General features: G+C 29.9%; 2 protein-coding genes across 2 annotated transcripts in view; both read left to right on the top strand.

Annotated features, from left to right (window-relative positions):
- LOC136988866 (uncharacterized) overlaps nucleotides 1-19605 on the top strand; it is a 539116-nt gene extending 519511 nt beyond the window's left edge. The window contains exons 2-4 of the mRNA XM_067286856.1: nucleotides 16465-16509; nucleotides 17177-17224; nucleotides 18932-19605. Of these exons, the coding sequence (XP_067142957.1) occupies nucleotides 17188-17224; nucleotides 18932-19551 (657 nt within the window). The 5' untranslated portion in view covers nucleotides 16465-16509; nucleotides 17177-17187 and the 3' untranslated portion in view covers nucleotides 19552-19605. The remainder of the gene's footprint in view (nucleotides 1-16464; nucleotides 16510-17176; nucleotides 17225-18931) is intronic.
- LOC136988867 (uncharacterized) lies at nucleotides 4765-7014 on the top strand. The gene is made up of 3 exons (XM_067286858.1): nucleotides 4765-4785; nucleotides 6202-6253; nucleotides 6348-7014. The coding sequence occupies exons 2-3, from the start codon at nucleotides 6214-6216 to the stop codon at nucleotides 6983-6985; spliced, it is 678 nt and encodes a 225-aa protein (XP_067142959.1). The 5' UTR covers nucleotides 4765-4785; nucleotides 6202-6213; the 3' UTR covers nucleotides 6986-7014.
- Nucleotides 19606-20058: the final 453 nt, after the last annotated feature.

Genomic DNA, 20058 nt, shown 5'->3' with positions numbered 1-20058 from the left:
TTTACACCAGGAGATAAAAAATTGCCCAACTGTGTAACGCAGTGTTTCCTAAAGGGAATAAAAATTGTAGTCTCCTTGTAGTCAAAAATAATTTTATCTCCATAAAGCTCAAAGTTAAGTTAGTATCAATCAGTGGCGGGGTTGATAAACTCATCGAATACTGGTAATTGATCGCTGTTTCTCACCTAACAACGGACTGGCCTCCAAACACGTGGAATTTCTCGAGTTTTCTTACGCTTGTGTATTACGTAATGTCGGGGTGGAATTGTGTAAACACGATTCCCGCCCTTCCCTTTTTGCTCTGATAACGATCATCGTTCCAAGAAGACGGTGGAGGGAGGGACTGACCACATGTGAACGGGAAAACACCGGGTGGTCATCCGACACGTGGCCGACATGTGTGTACGAAAAAGGTCGAGGCGGGAAGAGGGAAGTGGACGCTGGGGTGTGGGAAAAAAGAGAGAGGGACGCAGGTGGTGAAGTGAGTTCGTCTCGTTACGTGATTCGGGCAGTTCGTCTCGTTACGGGATTCGAGAAGTTCGCCCACGTTACGCCATCCGGCGGTTGGCGAGGGAAGTTTTCGAAGATCGTTTGGACCCGAGCGGAGCCTTCAAGCAACGGAATATTCGCAAGGTGTCTTCCCGACGGACCTGCAACGGTGTTTCCCAACAGGATACACAGAACTTCATCGGATGTTATTGGCGCACCGGGTCGGTCGCCAATAGTGAACACATCGGACGTTTTTGTGAACTTTACTCGTAAATAGGGCCGTTTTCGTATGGAAAGTCCTCTTGGAAACCGTATATTCTCGTTACTGAAAGATAGCAATGAGTTCTGTACGCGCCAGAATTCTAGAACTGAATTCACTCATTGGTTTATATCCACTCGGCCAAGCAAAAGCTAAAACAAATAGGTAATGATAAAGAAACGATGGTAATACATGAGCATTATTATTATAATTATAATTTTATTTGGATTCAAACATTGAAAGTTTTGCTATTACACGTATTTTTCTTCGTATAAATTTATAAAATATATGAGGAATTCAGCGAAATAATAGTACAAGGGACATAGTATAACTTGAATATATCGGTTGTAAAATTAAACATTGGTTAAAAAATCGTATTTTATTAAATTAAATAAATAAATAGATATATTTACTTGCGTGTCATTATTATCCTTTCATTTTTAAATTAATACTTTTCTTTATATTTTTAATACAGAAAACTTTTTCCACTTATACTACTTTTCCATTCACTCTTTACCATAAAAACGTTTTATGAAGAAAAAAAATTCCAAGAAACTAATTCATATTTTTGAAGTTTGTAATGAATTAAAAAATAAAACACATATTTTAGTTATTGCATTTTCATTTATTTCTTTTAAGTGCAAAATTAAAAATGCAAAATTTGTTTATAAAAGTACTTTTCAATTGATCAAATTATTTTTATTTTTCAAATTAATAGAATAAAAAAAACCATAAAATTAATAAATTTCAATTAATATTATTATATAAAGTAAAATTAATTTAAAATACGAAAACTATTTATATTATTATAGTTTATAATAATTATTTTAATTTTAGGAAAGGAACACGATGAAAGTGATTTTATTCTTACTTTTTGTTTTCTTATGTGGTAAGTAATGAATACAGAACGAACATTATTTAAAATAAAATAATAAGATAATATTATAATTTATTAATAAGGTGTTTTTATAAATATATTTCAGAAGCATCAGAATCGCCAATTGCTGACCATTATATGAAAGTTTTAACGGAAACCATGTTAAGAAAGAAAGAATATGAATCGATCGATATACCTGATTTTGTCGTCTCGAAAATGCATGATTTTAGAGGAAGACTTTCACATTTAAAAGTAGAATATACAGGTTGTTCAATGACAGGCATTTATGGAGTTAAGAGACATGGAAATTGTTCTCCTATATATCGAGAAAATACCACGCTGACATTTACATGCCACCTTGAAATTTCTAAAGTTAGTTTTCACTATTCTGCAGATGTTTGGAACATTACTTCAACACCGAAGAGACTTCCTCACCGTGTTAGAATGCGTTATGACTACACACCATTTTATGCTACAGTTAGTTTTAAAACACATTTTGTTTTTGATTTTCCTGTAATTTATGATTTTTCTTTAGATAATAGAGCACTAGTTAATTATACTTACCGAGGTTTTACCTCGCCCAAGAGGATTAAAAAGGTTGTTTCGGAAGGTTTGCCAGAGCGTTCAATTACCTTCTTCTTAAGATCTTTAAATAGGTATTTTGTGCCTGATCTTAGTGAGTTAGCATATAAAATCCCTGTTATTGCAACAGCTTTAGGTTATGTTATCTATCCACCAGATAAATAATATTTATGAAAAGATAATAAAATTTATTTGAAAAATATTTTTGGCTGTTTTCTCTTATTTTATTTCAATTTTTTCAATGTCATATAATTATCAGAAAAGGTGTTTTTTTAAACACGATCTTATTCTTTCGAATAAAACTATTAATTCCTACAGAACCTTTTATATTGATAATTTTTGCAAGGAAATAAAATATAATTTAATATATTTTAAGTACTTTGTAAATATATATATATATATATAAACATATCAATGATTATCAACAGAAAATATACAATAGAGAAGTGGATTTTTCCGATTTTTGAAATTTTGCAGGGAGATTGATGCTATTAAATTTTGGTGAGTATAGATCGAGGGGGTGAAGAGATGAAGGGGTCGCGTTATATCTTCCGTAGGATCAGACTTAATGACGATTTAACTCATTATTAGCATTTACAATTTACATGTATATATATATATATAAGCCACCCCTACCGTCAAAATTAAGCTTTTTGCCATTTTATAATAATTAAAAATAAAAAAGTTCTTTTTAATAAAATATCGTAACAGATAGCTCCACACACGCAGTTTTAAATGTTGCAGGAAAGTTAAGCAACTTTTGCTGGATTTTTTTAAATGAGTAGTTCGATACACATAACAATAAGTAATCCTAAGATTCTTATTGTTCTTTCATCTTAACTAATTATTCGATTCTCCGAGCTAAAGAAATTCCTGGAAAATCTACATACAAGAAGATTAGCAAATAATCCATTTTTCTGTTCAGTATTAAGAAAATATTTATTTCTCCTAACGGGTTGAGAAATACTCAAACGGGCAACAAAAAATTAAAAGCATGTGAATAATCAACGAGCAATTATTTATTGTGACATTGTCACAATGTCGGACTTTTTCATTTTTGACTCTTTTTTCCCACTTCGCACAAAGACGGCCTTTTTAATTATACCTATCAAGGATTCGGTCGGAGCCACATTCTGAGCGATCAGATGACGAGGGAAGAGAACTGATATATCCAAGACACTCTGTCTACTGGCATTGCTCAATCGAATTCGATCCCGGAACTTTATGGAAATCATTCCTGAATATATACATTATATAGTTATTCCTATTTTATTATTTTGTCGTTTGTTTTCTATAACACATTAATGCTGCGACAGTTTCAAATATTAAAATTAGAATACAAAACTGGAGCAAGTTGTTTCGATTTATATTCTCGGTTTTCTAAATCTGGAATAATTGAACTTAGGTATTAAAAAATAAATTTGTAAATAGTGAAATAACTTGTAATATATTGTCAATCATATTTATATTTTGGGTAATTATTGTCTTTATTTTCTATAAAACATTTTACATCATTAAACAACGAAAAAAATAAATTTTATTAACATTTTTACATTAGATGAAGATGAAATGATGATAATAATGTCTAAAATTTAAGTAGGTCTACTTAAATAAATTTTGTTACATTTTGTAGCGTTTCTTTCTCCCATGTCTGAATGTATATCTTTAGACGTTTATCCTATAAATAAAACAGTGATAATGACAATTAAGAACTGAAGATGACTAAGAGTCTGAGTGCGAAATATTTAAAATATAGGCCTAAGAAAACGAGATTTTTGTCTTGAACTTAAAGACATTGGTTTTTTGTCTAAATTTCAATATTTTTCTTATTATTAAAACAAAATCCACATCGTTCGGTTCACCTAAAATTTCATTTTCTTACATCTTCAACACTTTGACCTTTAGCCATTTTCAACCTTATTTTTTAAATAACCTTAAATTTTAAACTAATTGTAGTAGATTATTGTGATACGACAACCGCAACACATGGACGATCTGCCAAAGTGAAGTGCCTCCCGGAAAGAATTATATGGGAAACTGGTTCCTATTTATGTATTACACATTCGAAGAAAATGACCAACTATTAGTGTTTGGTGGTTTTATCTTTTTGGTCACTGATGGGCTTTTAAGCTGATCGAAACAAAACTGTTTTCTGTTAAAACTTATCTAGGCAATAATTAAATATTTTTCCTAATAAATATCCTAATTCGATGTTGTGATAAATATCAATAATTAGTGTTTATTACAACTTTTACTTAAATTGTTTACAGACTCTGTTTATGTGTACAAACCTTATTTATAGTGTTTATGTCAGTCATCAGTTTTTAATGCGGAATCTCAATATTATGTTTTTAACGATCAGCATAAAAATTACAAAGTTGTGAAAATAAATATTGAATATGACAAGTTATTCTGTATAATAACATTAAGTCTTAAATGTATAAATAAATTTAAAAATAGTCTATTTAACACTTTTTTTATTGGTAGAAATTCTCTCTTTTCAGACTATTTAAAGTGAATCATGACAAAAATTAAATTAAATAATGTAAATAATTAGGCTAATTTATATGAAAACTCCGTAAGTATTTTTTATTCTATACAAAGAATTGATTATATTCAGAGATTAATTTTAATAAATAATTATTTGAACATAAAATGATATTAAATTAAACGAAATTCGATATGTTTTTTCCTTTTTAAACGATTAATATTAATATTAATATTATAAATTTAATAATTAATGTTTAATTAATTCATATAACTAGAATTTATACTGTATTTTTTATTTTATTCCTATTTTACTTTTTATTTGTATAGTAATGGGTTAGCGAATTAAATCTAGCGTTGGGAAGGGATCGACAATAAAAAACAAAAACAGATTTTGCTGAATTGTTAAAACACCATAAGTAAATGGTCTTCAATAGAAAAGAGTATGCATATATTTAATACAGTAAAACCTGTGAAAATCAGAATTACACGGAACCCATAAACTTTTTTACGCAGATTACAAAAATACACATGTTCCAAACAAAACTTCTCGTGTTACCTCAATGAAAATGTAGACGTTTAGAAACAATCTTGCATGGTTTGACAATCTCTCTTAGTCATAATTAATGGTGAAAAGTATGTCCTTGCAGTTGACGAAGAATGCCTCTACATAAAATCTAAAAATTTTTTGAGTAAATTTAACTAACACGAAGCCATTCAATCTCAAATCTGAATCCATTACTGGCAGAGCGGATGAAACCATTGAACACTGGTAGTTTAGTCGGGATCGTTCCTGACCAAGAAGTCAGCCAAGTGGAGTTTTCCGGGCTTTCTTCACGTGTCTAACACTTGAATAGAAGACAGTTTCCCGTAAAAAGTTTTGGAAGAAATTTCCCTTCGCAGATTGTTCTTCGTTGCCTTATTTTATGAAATCAATCAAGCACAAATTTATTTCGAAAAAGTTAAGATTTAAGTAATTAAATACATTTACATTAAAATATTATACATAAAAATTATTAATTAATTTTTTTGCTGTATAATATGCAATTACAAGTCTTATCTTTGTAGTCTTCTATTGATTCGATTATTAAAACGTTATAAATATGTGATGATACAATATAATACTTAGATTGTAAAACATTTATTGTATCAAATTTGCCAGGTAAATTTATTTAATTATAGGCGAGTTATTACATTGCATCTATACTTACGATACTTGTTTGAAAAACCTTAAAAATTCTAATGAAAAAAGAACACAGTATAAAGTAGTTTTTCTATTTGACGTCACTTTTAATGAAACGGCAATATTGAATGTTTTTCTCATTAAAATTTTCGTCCTTTAAAACTAATTATTAGATTTACAAATGCTGCTAGTTTAGGGTTTATCTTCATGAAACCTTACAACATTTAATAAGGTTTAATTTATCTTATTGTATAAAGTAAAATTAATTTAAAATACGAAAACGATTTATATCATTATAGTTTATAATAATTATTTTCATTTTAGGAAAAGAACATTATGAAAGTGATTTTATTCTTACTTTTTGTCTTCTTATGTGGTAAGTATCGATGAATACAGAAAGAACATTATATAAAATAAAATGATCGATAACGTCATTACCATTAATATCGTATTTTATAAATATATTTCAGAAGCATCAGAATCACCAATTGCTGACAATTATATGGACATTTTAACACAAACGATTACAAGAAAGAAAGGACATGAAACGATTAATATATACGATTTTACCGTCTCGAAAATGCATAATATTGGAGGGAAACTTGTACAATTAAAAATAGATTATACAGATTGTTTAATGACCGGCTTTTATCGAGTTAAAAGACATGGAAATTGTTCTCCTATTTATCGAAAAGACACCTCACTTTCTTTTACCTGCTACCTTGAATTTTCTGGCATTAGTTTTCACTATTCTGCAATGGTTTGGAACGTTACTTCAACACCGGATAATTTCGGATATCGTTATAAACTGCGTTATGACTATATACCATTTTATGCTAAAGCTTCTTTTAATACACGCTATTTATTCGATTTTCCTGGAATTTATGATTTTGCTTTAGATAATAATGCACCGGTTAATTACACTTTGCGCACTTTTGAAACAACTATTGTGTTTAGAAAGGTTGTTGCAGAAATTTTACCAGATTATTCAATTACAGCATTCTTAAAATCATTAAATACACGCTTTGTACCTAATTTTAGTAACCTGGCATATAAAATTCCTGTTTTAGAATCAGCTTTAGGTGTTGTTCTCTATCCACCAAACTAATAATGAAAATAATGTTAAATAATATTTATAAAAGTCCAATAAAAGCACAGTAAAGTTTATCTGGAAATACATTTTTGGCTTATGTTTTCTTTTAGTTTGTTTGAGTTTTGGATGCGATGTATCATCAATAAAAGTGATTTTACTATTTCGTTAAAAATGTTCTTTATTTTTAAACTTTAATTCAAAGAGGATCTAATTTTTTGGCTGCAATTTGAAAGAATTTTAAACCTATAAATTCCCACTGTCGTCTGTTCGTCCGTCTGTCTTTCCTTAATCTCGCGAAGTTAGATAGATGTAAGACGAGATCAGATATGGAAACCTAAGGAACAGGAGGGCCCAATTAACTATATACGAACTTCTGATGTAAACCGAAAGTCATGTTATTTCAATTCAAAAATATGTTAGATAGACACGACTTTATTGCTAATGGAAAAGTATGATGTACTGTACAGGGACAAAAGACTACTAATTTGAAGTGGAGAGCATATACAGTCATGATATATTTTTTAATTAAAAAATTATTAAAGATGTGATTAAAAATTGCAGCCCGGCATTATATGACGATGTCACAACAAGTAATTATTCGTTTTAAATAAAAATATTAATACAGTACATACATAATTACTCTAATTTACTGCAGCCAATAATAATAATAATAATAATAATAATTTAATATTGTCGAATTTCCAAACACCGGCCATTTATATTGTTTTCTTCAGCGACCGTTATTCAAAGGTTTGACTGTATGTCATTAAGTACAGTACATTCCATAAATGTATAAAACGTACTGCAGTTTTATAGAATCGGTCAAATCAAATATATTCTAAAAAATGTTTTAATCGTTTAAATTGAGAAAAAAAAAACAAATAAATTAAATTAACTTTATAAGAAAATTAAAAATAAAATTCTTTATTAATTAATAAGTATGAATATTGCTGTTTATATAGCCTTTCTCCGAATAAGAATGGAGCCGATGTTTATTATTCTCCTACATATGCAAGGAAAGTAGTTCCACGATCATTACGCAGTAGAACATATGTTAGAAAATTATATTATATCCAATATTTTTCAAGAAATTTGAGATTATAAAAAAAGTATGACGTTGTGTGACTTTTTTGATCGCCATTACGAAATAAACTTTCTTCCCGAACATTCGTTTGTTGGAATAAAATTACACGAGTAGCATCATTTAGTAATTCCTAAGGCCATTTTGTCCCCATGTATTTACTGATAGCGAAAAGACCGTATTTTCACACATATTTTCTCTAGTATATTTGAGGAAGTAGTATTAACAAAATAATACTCAAGAATAATTTTTCGTTTTTATTAAATTTACATATTTCAATATAGTTCTATCTTTCATACACATTCGATCCAAAACATGATTTCAGAATAGATGTCTTAGCAACCACTCGACGATATAACGGCACAAAATGTGTATTTAATGCAGATAAGAAAGTATTTATAGAATTTTGAACTAAGCCATATTTTGCAAATTCCTGAAGTTCTTTCGGGATCTTTTTATCTTCGTGTATAATATGATTAATAGATACGTTATTAATTAGAGAAAAATATTCGATTGAAGGCACACAATCAGATTGATTGATTGAAGTTTTAAATTCTGTTATTGCAAGAAAAGGAGAAGAATTAATGTAAATTGCAAACGATTTCACCAGCAACTTTTCTTCAGCAGATATTCTTCCAAAATAATCAAATTCGATGTTATAGAAACTGTGAACACAACTGAAATTAAGAGTATTATTCTTTCGAATAATTGGAGTGCAATCACCATATCTTTTAACATGATACATATTCATTATCCGTGAATGAAAATATTCAAATTTGATACCTATGTTTAATTTTACATTTTTATATTTGAGAATATGATAAGTTGTGAAATTCTTCATATATATTGCTCTGGATCCTCCACTCTTTAACACTGATGCCATCACTTGGTCCATATATATATTGGAAATTGGTGATGTCCTATTTCCAGAAGCATCTATTATAGAAAATTTTGCTTATAAATTTTTATTTATTTAGAATATCTTAAAAATAACTGCGAATAAATTAAAATATAAGTAATATGAATTACTTAAAGTACTTACAAGAAAATATGAACAAAAGAAGAAATAAAAACAATTTCATTATTCTGAAATAAATATAAAAGTTTAATTAAAATAATATTAGATTTTTATAAATTTTACATGGGCCTATTGTTACTAATATTTGTATTTATTACAATGTGTTTACCTTAATAGAATGTTCCAGTTTGAAAAATTTGTTAAAAGTTTTATAATAATAAATAAAATAGATTAAAGCGTTAAATAATAATTATTATTTATTTTACTTTTTAATTCATTTCATTCTTTCATTTTACAATATGCAATGAAATTTCATATTTCTGATAATTTTTATAATGTAATTTTTAATAATATAATTTTTATAATGTAAACTAGCTCGAAATTGTTCGGAAAACTGTAACGAGGGTACTAAATCGAATAATTTTGTTATGGATACAAAATGATGTGTAATATATAATGGATGGATTTATACAAAAAATTTTAGAATATACATATATAGACTCATTGACAAAAAAAGTTAAGCACCAAGTTAAAGGTATTGAAATCCAATGGAATTTGATTAGTCGAACAGTCGAATTTGATTAGTCGGTAATAAATGATTACAATATTATTTTAAACAAAGAATTTCCTGTGGAACAACAATATAATTTAAAGTAATCGCAGGAGTGCTTTCTCCGCCTGCATGTATATGCGACAATACGATCGGGAATGAGACATACAGACATCGTATGCCATTTTGCGACAGATATTGCAACTGACACTCCAGATGGCCGAAGTCGGCGTCTATAAGTGGCCCACAAATGCTTGATGGATGATAAGTTTGGGCACCAGGCAAGCCACGCAATGTTTTAACGTGCCGAAGATATTCCTAGGAAACTCATCACGTGTGCAGCCGTGCATTATCTTGCTGGAAAATGGCTGTTTTGCAGCTCTGCCATGAAAAGCAACACGAATTTCCCGAACGTATCGCTATGTCATCAATGTCTCCACTACTAGAGATGATCGACTATTATAAGAGATAGTTCCCCAGACCAACACACTAACAACAGGGTCAGTACGACGCTCAATAATAAATGTGGGATTGAATAGTTCATGAATAGACTACACTCTAATATTGTCCGTACTCGTCCGTTTCCAAACGAAACAAGATTAGTGGCTAAAGGCAATATGCTGAAAGTCTGTAATAGTCCATGCTTCTCTGTTAGCCACTAATGCAAACGAAGCCAACAATATGCTAATGGTAAGACGCGTAGCGGTCGCCGTGCGTGCAAATTTGCTTCTGCTACTCGCTTGCCAATGGTTTGGAATAGGTAGGGGTCTGCAGCAAGGCTTCCACCTGCTTCTCAAAGCTGTTCCATATTATCTCTTGACCATCTTTCTTGATAGTCTATCTGAATGACCAGAGCCTGCTGCCATGTACTGTACGTGTGCTCTGACGTAAACACCTCCTCAAAGCCAGGTGAAACGATCCAGATAGCAGGGAATGCGGCAAAATGACCATTCTGCTTTCTTCAGTCCGAAAATGTGGCATATCTCAAATTTTGCCAGCAGTGCGTAATGTCTTTGTCTGCATTGTATAAGCTTGTATGGCGTTCGAAGACTCCCAAACATGAGTTTATTATAGGATTTTGAGGTACCGATTTTAAGACACCCTGGTGGCATTACTTGATATGCAATTGGGCAACTGTAGTCATTTACATACTTGTCTCAGACATAGTGCAAGCTTAGTTTTGCAGCAGTCAGATGATTTTATCAGGGTGAGTAGTCTTTTTGGTCAAGGAGTGTTTTTCGATTAAATTTCAATTTAATGTTTTTATAATTTTTCAAATTTTTAAAAAATTATATAAATCTAATGCTTACCTTAATATAAGAAACGTGAAAAGGTGAAAAGAAATTATGCTTTACGTTTTCGTTCAAATAACTCTTATATTTATAAAATTATTATTATATTTTTTAATTGCCTACGCTCGCAAAAAATATATTGATGATATACATTTATACTTAGCATCGACGAATGAATTTTTTGTTATTAATGTTTACTGCGCATTTATTGAAAATTGCTGATTTATTGTTGTTGTAATTTAAAAAAAAAATAAAATTAAGTCAAATAGATTTAAATTTACAGTTAACTTTATTAATAACTAATGTTTTTATTTTATTAAAACTACAAAATTGTAAAACTATAATTTAACTTGTCGTGAAATTAGAGATTGAAGAATTAAATAAAAATTCTATGACAGAAATTGGTCAATCAGTCTTAGATGTGTAAATTCTTGGAATTAATCAAACTTATCCCTCCTATTTATAATATAATGATATAAATGAGCAATTATTTATTGTGACATCGTCACAGTGCCGGCCTGCAATTTTTCTAATCATATTTTAAATTTATTTAATATAAAATATAAGCTCTTCACCTCAAATTAGTATTGTCTTGCTCCTGTTTAGCATACTATTCCTTTAACAACAGAGTCGTGCTGACCATTTGTCTAATACCTTTTACGGGAAAACTATGAATTGAAATTACGTGACTTCTGTTTCAGACCGGTAGTTTTTATAAAGTTAATCGGGGGTTTCCTGCCCTTAATGTTTTCATATCTGGTCTTCTTTATCCATATAACTTCCTGCCGAGATTAAGGAAAGACAGCTAGACGGATGACGGAAAAAAAAAAAAATAAAATAGAAAGAACTTTCCTCGCAGAAAAACCTTCAAATTTTTAACGCCGTTTACTGGATATCGTGTGAATAATCATGAACAATCAGCCATAAACAATACAAAGTAAATTATTGGCGCAAAATTCACAGTTAAATCAATGCCATGGTCTTTTTCAAGTGTCCCTTTGGGACACTTGAAAAAGTAAAATCGTAAGACGAAACAGTAAAAATTGCTCTCCCGTAAAATTTTACAAAATATATTGTATAGTACAAATAAAAGCGTATATAATTCTTAGATGTGTATTTAAAACTGAAGCGAACAATAAAATTCATGATAGACTGTAATTCTAAGTTTGAAAAATTAATTAACATGCACCATGTAACAATTTGGAAATTTCTGGATTATCGCGCAACCAACATCAAGATCTAATTCTGATACATCAAATCCCAGGAGGCATAAAATTAAAAATCCAAAAAAATGACAAGCTAAATTAAAAGAATACTGGAAGATTACAATACTTCTTAAAATAACAATAACATTCCCAATATCTGTTATCAGTTACAAAATTAAACTGTACAATGAAAGAAGGGAAAACCCGGAGAATGCAAATAAAATATAAATATTAATATTGTTAATAATTGCAGTAATAAAGTTTAACATTTATAATTTATATATGAAATATTTTCGGAACATAAAGAGTAATGAATACGTTAGCAGTAAAAAAATAAAAACCTTTTAGACTAATGTTGCTGTAAACGAAAATATCAGGTGTATACATATTGTTATGGATATTAATTTTTATGAAATTTGCTCAGTTTAAATTTCTCTATTTATATAAAATTACAAGCAATTTCGAGAAATCATAACAATTCAGGCAAACTAAATTATTTGAAAGGTAATTGAATAACTAAATAAGAGAAATTATATCATGTAAATAAATAAATTCATTTACTCGTAAAAGAATGTTTTGGATCTATTTCATATTTACACCCTCGTTAAGTAATCGAAAATAAAATAGGATAAAAATTTTATAGGTTATACATTTAATAAGCGAATTACAGTTTATAAACTTACTTAAGTGTGCGAGTAACTGCAATTTTCATTGCTTCCTTATATGTGAATAAAAATACATCTAAAAAATGATTTGATATTCGACTAATCCAGTCCTTTTCTGTCAACTTTTTTAAGCGCTTGTTAAATATACCAAATTTTTTGAATGCGATGGTAAAATTACCCATTTTTTTGAATTTAAGTTTTCTTACTAAGATCTAAGTTTTTTGGACCTTACAAGATTACCTCGACGATGCCTACGGACAGATTGAGAAAATTAGTCATTATGAAGGGCCCAATGTGGCCCGTTACTGCAGCTGACCACATGAAGCTGTTGCCTATTGACCTTAAATTTTCCCAGAACTTTCTAAACATGTACAAAAGAAAAAAAAGCATAAAAACAACAAGAAGAACAAGTATTTTTAGTTTTCCGGTAATCTCTTCGAAGACGGAGTGAACTGCAGGATGGCCGAGCTGTGGAAAGCGGAATCCCATGAGGCGCCATCTGCCGACGAGACGAGACGAGACGAAAGAGGCCGGTAGAGGGAGTCGAATAGAGAGGAAAGCGGTTGAAAACGGCGAGAAAAAGACGGAAGACGAAAAGAAGTCCTACATATATAATGTATAAATCTATATATATAATCGAGATGGGTTGATAATAATAATAATAAGCGCAGAGCCCAAACGGTTAGAAGTTGAATGTTGAAATTTGGTACACAGTTAGGGTACGTCACGAGAAAGCACACTAACTTGTAAGAAGGGATTTTTTGAAATTCCTCCCCAACGGGGGAGAGGGACAGGATTAAGGCTTAACACTTCCATCAACAATGGAAGTGTTAAGAGAAAGCGATGTGCAAGACGCAGATGCAGTTTTTTTCGTTATTGCGGGAAATCGAACATATTGTTAGACCCATCTAAAAATTCTGTAATTAGTCTGGAAACAGGAGGACCCAATTCTTGCATTCTGTAAAAACAGGTAAGATTGACTACAACGTAATAATCTTAATCTTCGCTATCGTTACTTTTGCACGAGCAACGCCGGGCTTATCTGCTAGTTATACTTTATAATTTATTTATTCGTTTCATAAATTTAAAATCAATAATAATAAAAGTCATAGCTTACGTATTTGTAATCTACATATCTAAATTATCGTATAAAATTTATAAATATCCTTATTTGCGAAAGAGATAAATAAATGTTTTCATAACTTATCTTAATGTTTGCGATTTCTCTAATCAAATATTCTCGGAAAAGCTTTGTTACATGTGATTTCGAAACTTAAAAATATTTGAGAATATTAGGAAAATTTATATGTATGTAACTTACATATATAACGTAGTTATTAATATATTATGAAAAGATATTTATGTGAGTTAATTATACTGCGTGATGAAGTTTATATATATATTTATTTATTTATTGGTGATGCTATAATGTTTGCATAAAACAAATTTGTGCTTATGATCTAATTAGTATCTAGCACAACCTAATATAATATTATTGACAATTTATGTATATATACTCTGTAGCAAAAACGTCGATGCATCATAAATCCAATAGTAATCACATTCTGCGTATGGAATAGTAGCAGAAAAGTGAAATATTCATTACAATATTGAGTAGGTGGCAGCTCTAAGTGATTCGGAATCAAATACAGATGGGTCGAATTACCCAGAAATTTTTCGGATTGTGGACTTGGCCGAACCAATAATGGGCTTGATAAAAGGTCCTGTTAATGTCACGAAGAGGAGTTACAAACTGACCAATGTCAATCCGTCCGTCAATTTTTTTTAACTAAGTGTATTTTAAATCTTAACATAAATCAAATCTACTAGATATTACTTAGTTTTATAGTATCTACGAATCAAGTGTATATTTCATTGATATCATACCCAAACTTTTTTAATCCAGTTTTTAAACTAGAGGTGACTTTTTGAAACTGGAGGTATATGCTTCTTCAGACGAACATGTATACATAAAGTAATCTTATGAGAGTACATTCACAGTATTATCATATGAGCATTTTTTAAATTCAAAATAGTGTTTATCAGCCGCCTTAATTAAGACGACAGAATGATGGGATGGCTTCCTGACAGTAACTCTTTTCTTTAGTAAAAATAAATATCGTTTAAAAATTAACAAAGCAATTTTATTATCGAACATTTTTAAAAATAGTTAACTTATGGACCATAAATATCATTAACAAAATTAAAATCGAAATGTCGGTAGATAAAATGCTCATTAGGCATGCCATGTTTTTTTGAGTTTCATAAACGATATGACGATATACAAAGTATAAAAACTAGTCGATCTATAGAATACAAAACGAAAAGGCACCGAAGAGCTGTCGAGAAGAAAAGTTGCTGAAATAAATTGTTAAAAATCGACGAATAACAACTCGTGAACTTGCAACAAATTTTGTGTCACCCAATAGCTAATTATGGTCTCTTGAAGTCCTAGTTTGTTATAAGGCTCTTTATGTAAAAGTGTTATTTTTTTAATATTAAAAAGACACTAAAATCTTTAAATGATAACATACTTTTCCTTTATAATATACGTTTTTAAACGTTCACTAAATTTTAGAGGCATATTATCGTTTTAGAGGCATATTATCGTTCGTAATATTTGAGGTCCCTCGAGATGACGAAGCCGTAGGCACCTATTGAATAATTCACACTGGTGTCACTGATATGAATTGTTGAAACACCGTACAGGAGCTCCCCTTCTTACGAACGTTCAACTTACGAACTTTCAGACTTACGAACAATTTGGCCGTACGTCTAAAACTTAAATTTCGCGCATATTCTCTTGCTGGTCGTGAATATTGTTAAATTTAGTCTTTAACCAGTAATAAATAATAAATACAATTAGTATGAATTTATTTCTATCACATGTAGTCATTTTTTGTTTTCGCGCGAATTATGACGTTTTGCCATCGCCTTCGTGAGGTGGAGTTGAAGTTGGTAACATTGGAGTAAGCGAGTTTTTCTCTGTTGTTTGCAATTTTTATAAACTTTTACGATTAATTCTTTAGAAATGCGTCCATAAAGCAATAGTAAAACTAATAATGGAGATAAATGTCGCTCTATTACCGTGGAAACTAAACCTATCCTTAAAAAATTAAGCGCATTATGTTAAAAAATCTGCATTTGAAACACCCTTACTAAGCAGTAGCGAGCGGATAAATGAGCTTAATGTGTTCTATTAAGTACATTGAAGAATCTAACACTAACAGTACGTGGTTATTCAGTGTACAAATGTACTTTCTAGGTTAGTTTTCGACTTACAACAACACCTTGGAAACCAAACCCGATCGCAAGTAGAGAAGCGCCTGTGTACATATTACATTTATTTTGTACTTTAATTTCCTAAGCTTAATTTCACGAAATACTAATAAAAAATCTCACAATATAGCCCACAGTTTCAATTAAAAAAATATTAAAATTAATTTTTAAATATTTTTATATATTTGAAGCTCGCTATCGCCGGATACAAAATATACAGATCTGTTTTATATATATTTTAGATAAAAACTATATTTCCTGTGTCGTATCTAGGATGTTTTATCTATTGTATCTTTTCGATAACATGATATCATTCGTCAGAATTATTTCATACGTGTGACGAAATAATTTTATTTCGTAACAATGCCAGATAGTATAAATACGTAGACGTTGTTCTGGAGATCTGCTTCACTTTCGACCAATTATTGAACAGTAACTAGCTTCTCGCAGTAAGTAAATCTATGTATTTGCATATATTTTTAAATGAATTTTGATTATTTAAAAATTTATTTTTTAATAAAATATTTAAAAGAGTTCTGTAAAATGTTCTTAACTTAAAATATAAAGTATAATTTTACTTTACGCAAAGATTTTAATTCTTATTCATTTTTTAAAATAACAATTGTTTTTCTTTTTACAATTACTTGCTAGTCATATTTTGTAGCAACAAATATTGTTTTTAAATGAATTGTTATCGTATTTAAGATAAAATGTCTCTACACAAAAACTGAGATAAGACAATGGAGATTCTTATTGTTATCAAATTCTACCTCGGCTAATGAATGTTTAGTGTAAAGGTTATAAATTAAATTCGTAGAAATGTATATTAAACATTCTGAAACTCCACACTTTTTTCCAGATGTTTAATATATGCTTTCATTAGTTATTTAAAAAATAATTCATATAAAATACTTTTGATTATTTATGTTTCTGTAAATAAATAAGTTATGTCAAAAGTAATATTTTCTTTCTTCGAAAATGACAATTAAATCTTACCGTATGGATTGAGAAATGTAAAATTAGATGCTAACATTTTATATTTGTTAAAGTTTTTGTTAATTCCATATACATTATACTGAAAATATTACTCTATAAATCCAATATTATATTTTTCAGAAACAAAAGATATGAAGACGAGTTTCTGCATTTTCTTATTTTTCATTGGTAAGTATATTTCAGACTTGATATAATAATTTAAAATATTAAAACGTTGTGAGGCCTACCATTTTCCCTTCCAAATTTTAGTTATTATTATATACCTATATATATATATATATATTCGTAATATTGTAAAATTATTTGTAATTATTTGAACATTATCTGTATAATTTTAATTTTAATCAATTTATTTTAATCTTTTAGCTAATAATGTACTCTCTTTAAACAATAAGTTGGAAATTTTATTGTATTTTAAACTATATATGTATTTTATATCCGGTTTGGTCTTGTCTGGTTGTGCAACGAACAATTGTTAACGCCCTTTGCACCCACATCTCGGAGATGTATGTGTAAACGCGACACCTGTATTGTTTGTTTATCAACCAACGTGTAAAGGAATTTCGCCTATTTTTCCGATTTTAGGAACCCCCTTTCTAATGTTTTAGTAATACCGATTTAAAATAAATAAGATAAACAAATTAGAATTAAAAAAATTATCAATTAGTTGTTATAAATCTCACAACATGCAAAAGAAAAGACGAAGGGGACGACCCTTTTTTAATGGTGTTAGAAGACTGATGTTATTCCATCCATGTCACGTAGATGCATATAATTCTTAATAGAGAAGGGAGAAGGCTGATCAATCATGCTTATCAAAAATTACTTCAACTTCCTCCGGAACAAAATCCGGATTGGTCAAAACGAAGAATAAAATAGAAGGGAATGACGAAAATCAGAGGAAGTGAAAGACTTAGTAAGGGATTGAATGGAGGAGAAAAAAGACAAAACTGAAGATGAAAGGGAGAGAAAGCGAAAGAGTGAGAAAGTGAAGAAAAAGGAGAGAGGAAGATGGTTCAGGAAGAAAAAAACGGAAAAGAAGAAAATCAACACAACATCTAGAAGAGAAGACAACTCTTTTCCTGGTATGTTGTGAGTCTCGACGTTCGGATACCCCCTGCTAGGTACTCCCGTTTTACAAATAGAAATAGGTTAACTTCCTGAAACAGATCTTGCACTTATGTTTAATTTAAACTAAGTTCAAATGTTAAGTATCGTTTTTCTATAATAAATTTTCTCTTTTATTCGTAAATTAGTTTACTTGACTTTGAATTCATCCTCCTGAGTGGCTCATTCCTGAACTTCGTTCTACCCTCGTGCCTTAACTATCTGCCTTTTTGTTTTTCTTGTCTAACTCAGAGGTGTGTCCGACAACACACACTTGGTGGCAGAGTCCTACTCTAAACTCTCGTAATCCAGTTTTTGACGGCCCTCAAGCCCCCACAAAATTGACGAGTTTCATTACTGGCTAGTAAATAAAATGAAAAAAAAAATCAAATAATTTGTGACAATTATAAAAGTTAAAAATTTTCTGTGATCCCAAATTACTATATTTCAATAGAAGATCAAATAATACAACGTTAACGAAAGTTTTTTATAGTGTTTTGATACTTGCTCATTACACAAACAAGTTTGTTTGCACAAATGCGATCATAATTGATTTAATAGCATGTCAAATTCTTATTTGACGAGACTTTGACGGAATTTTGACCTATTGAAATTTTCATCGTCAGAATTTTGACTGGATCTCGTATATTAAACAACGTATTCGGAAATATAAATTGAAGATTAAAGTACAGTAATCTGAAAAAACTTTGATATATGATTAAAATACAATGTTTAAAGTAAATAATAATTTATTATTGCTTATTTCAGGCGTGGTTTTTGCAAGAACTCCACAACAATCTAACCATTATGTGGACCTCGTGTTACGTACAAATTTACCGAGGGAGGCAACATATGCGAATGTCGATCCCGCTCGTCTTAATAATTTTACTACACAACATAAAGACAAATTAGGCTTCATTAAAGTCAACGTCAATGTACAGTACTATAATGTAAATATGACTGGATTGCTTAAAGTTCGAAGAGAAAAAGATTGTTCCGCTCTTCGTCGAGATTTTGGTAATGTCACTTTAAATTGCACTCTGGTCTTCAATGACGTTAAAATCAATTATGACGTCGAAGCGAAATACGGACAACTGCCGAAAACTAAGGGGAAAGTGACAGCCAAATTGTCTGGAGATGCCGCATTTGCAGTATTTACAACGAGCATCAACCGAAATTACCCAGTTATGAAAACCTTCTACCTCACTCGAAGAGGATCGCCTAAAGTCAGCGTTAGTGGATTTGGACCTCTTAATGCTACTGGAAAGAAATTAATACAAAATGATATTTACACTCATGCACAAAATGAATTCTTGAACGTAGTAAATTATAATTTAGTTCCTGCTCTAAAAAGAGCTGCCTCACAGAGTCCAATGCCTACTATGTAAATACTTTGTATGCATGAAAAAAAAATACACGAAATAAAAAATTTTCAGTATTAAGTTTATGACTTTCATCAATTAATTTTAGTGGCAGTTAAAATTGAATATTAATAACTTAATTCGAATTGCTTTACCATATAGAAAGTCCGGCGACGAGTTGCGTAACTTTCAAGGCAAAAAAAATTTAAAATTGTGCGTGGCGCCATCTGTTACGATATTTAATTTAATTTTTTTATATTATTAATTATTATAAAATGACAAAAAGCTTAATTTTGATGGTAAAGACAAGTTTTATAATAAAAAAAATGTAAATATTAATAACAAGTAAAATCTTCATTAAGTCATACTCATTTGACCCTTGTATCTCCTCACCATATTGATCCTTCTAATACACAAATCTCCGTGCAAAATGTCAGAAATTTTCGCAAAAAGGAGTTATTAACATGCACCATGTAACAATTTTGAAATTTCTGGATTATCGCAAGACCAACATCAAAGTCTAATTCTGATACA

The sequence above is a fragment of the Centruroides vittatus genome, unplaced genomic scaffold, assembly GCF_030686945.1.
Source record: "Centruroides vittatus isolate TY-2023 unplaced genomic scaffold, ASM3068694v2 scaffold_386, whole genome shotgun sequence".
In the NCBI taxonomy this organism is placed as follows: Eukaryota; Metazoa; Arthropoda; class Arachnida; order Scorpiones; family Buthidae; genus Centruroides; species Centruroides vittatus.
The sequence above is the reverse complement of the archived record's forward strand: the minus strand, read 5'-3'. Positions and strand labels throughout refer to the sequence as shown.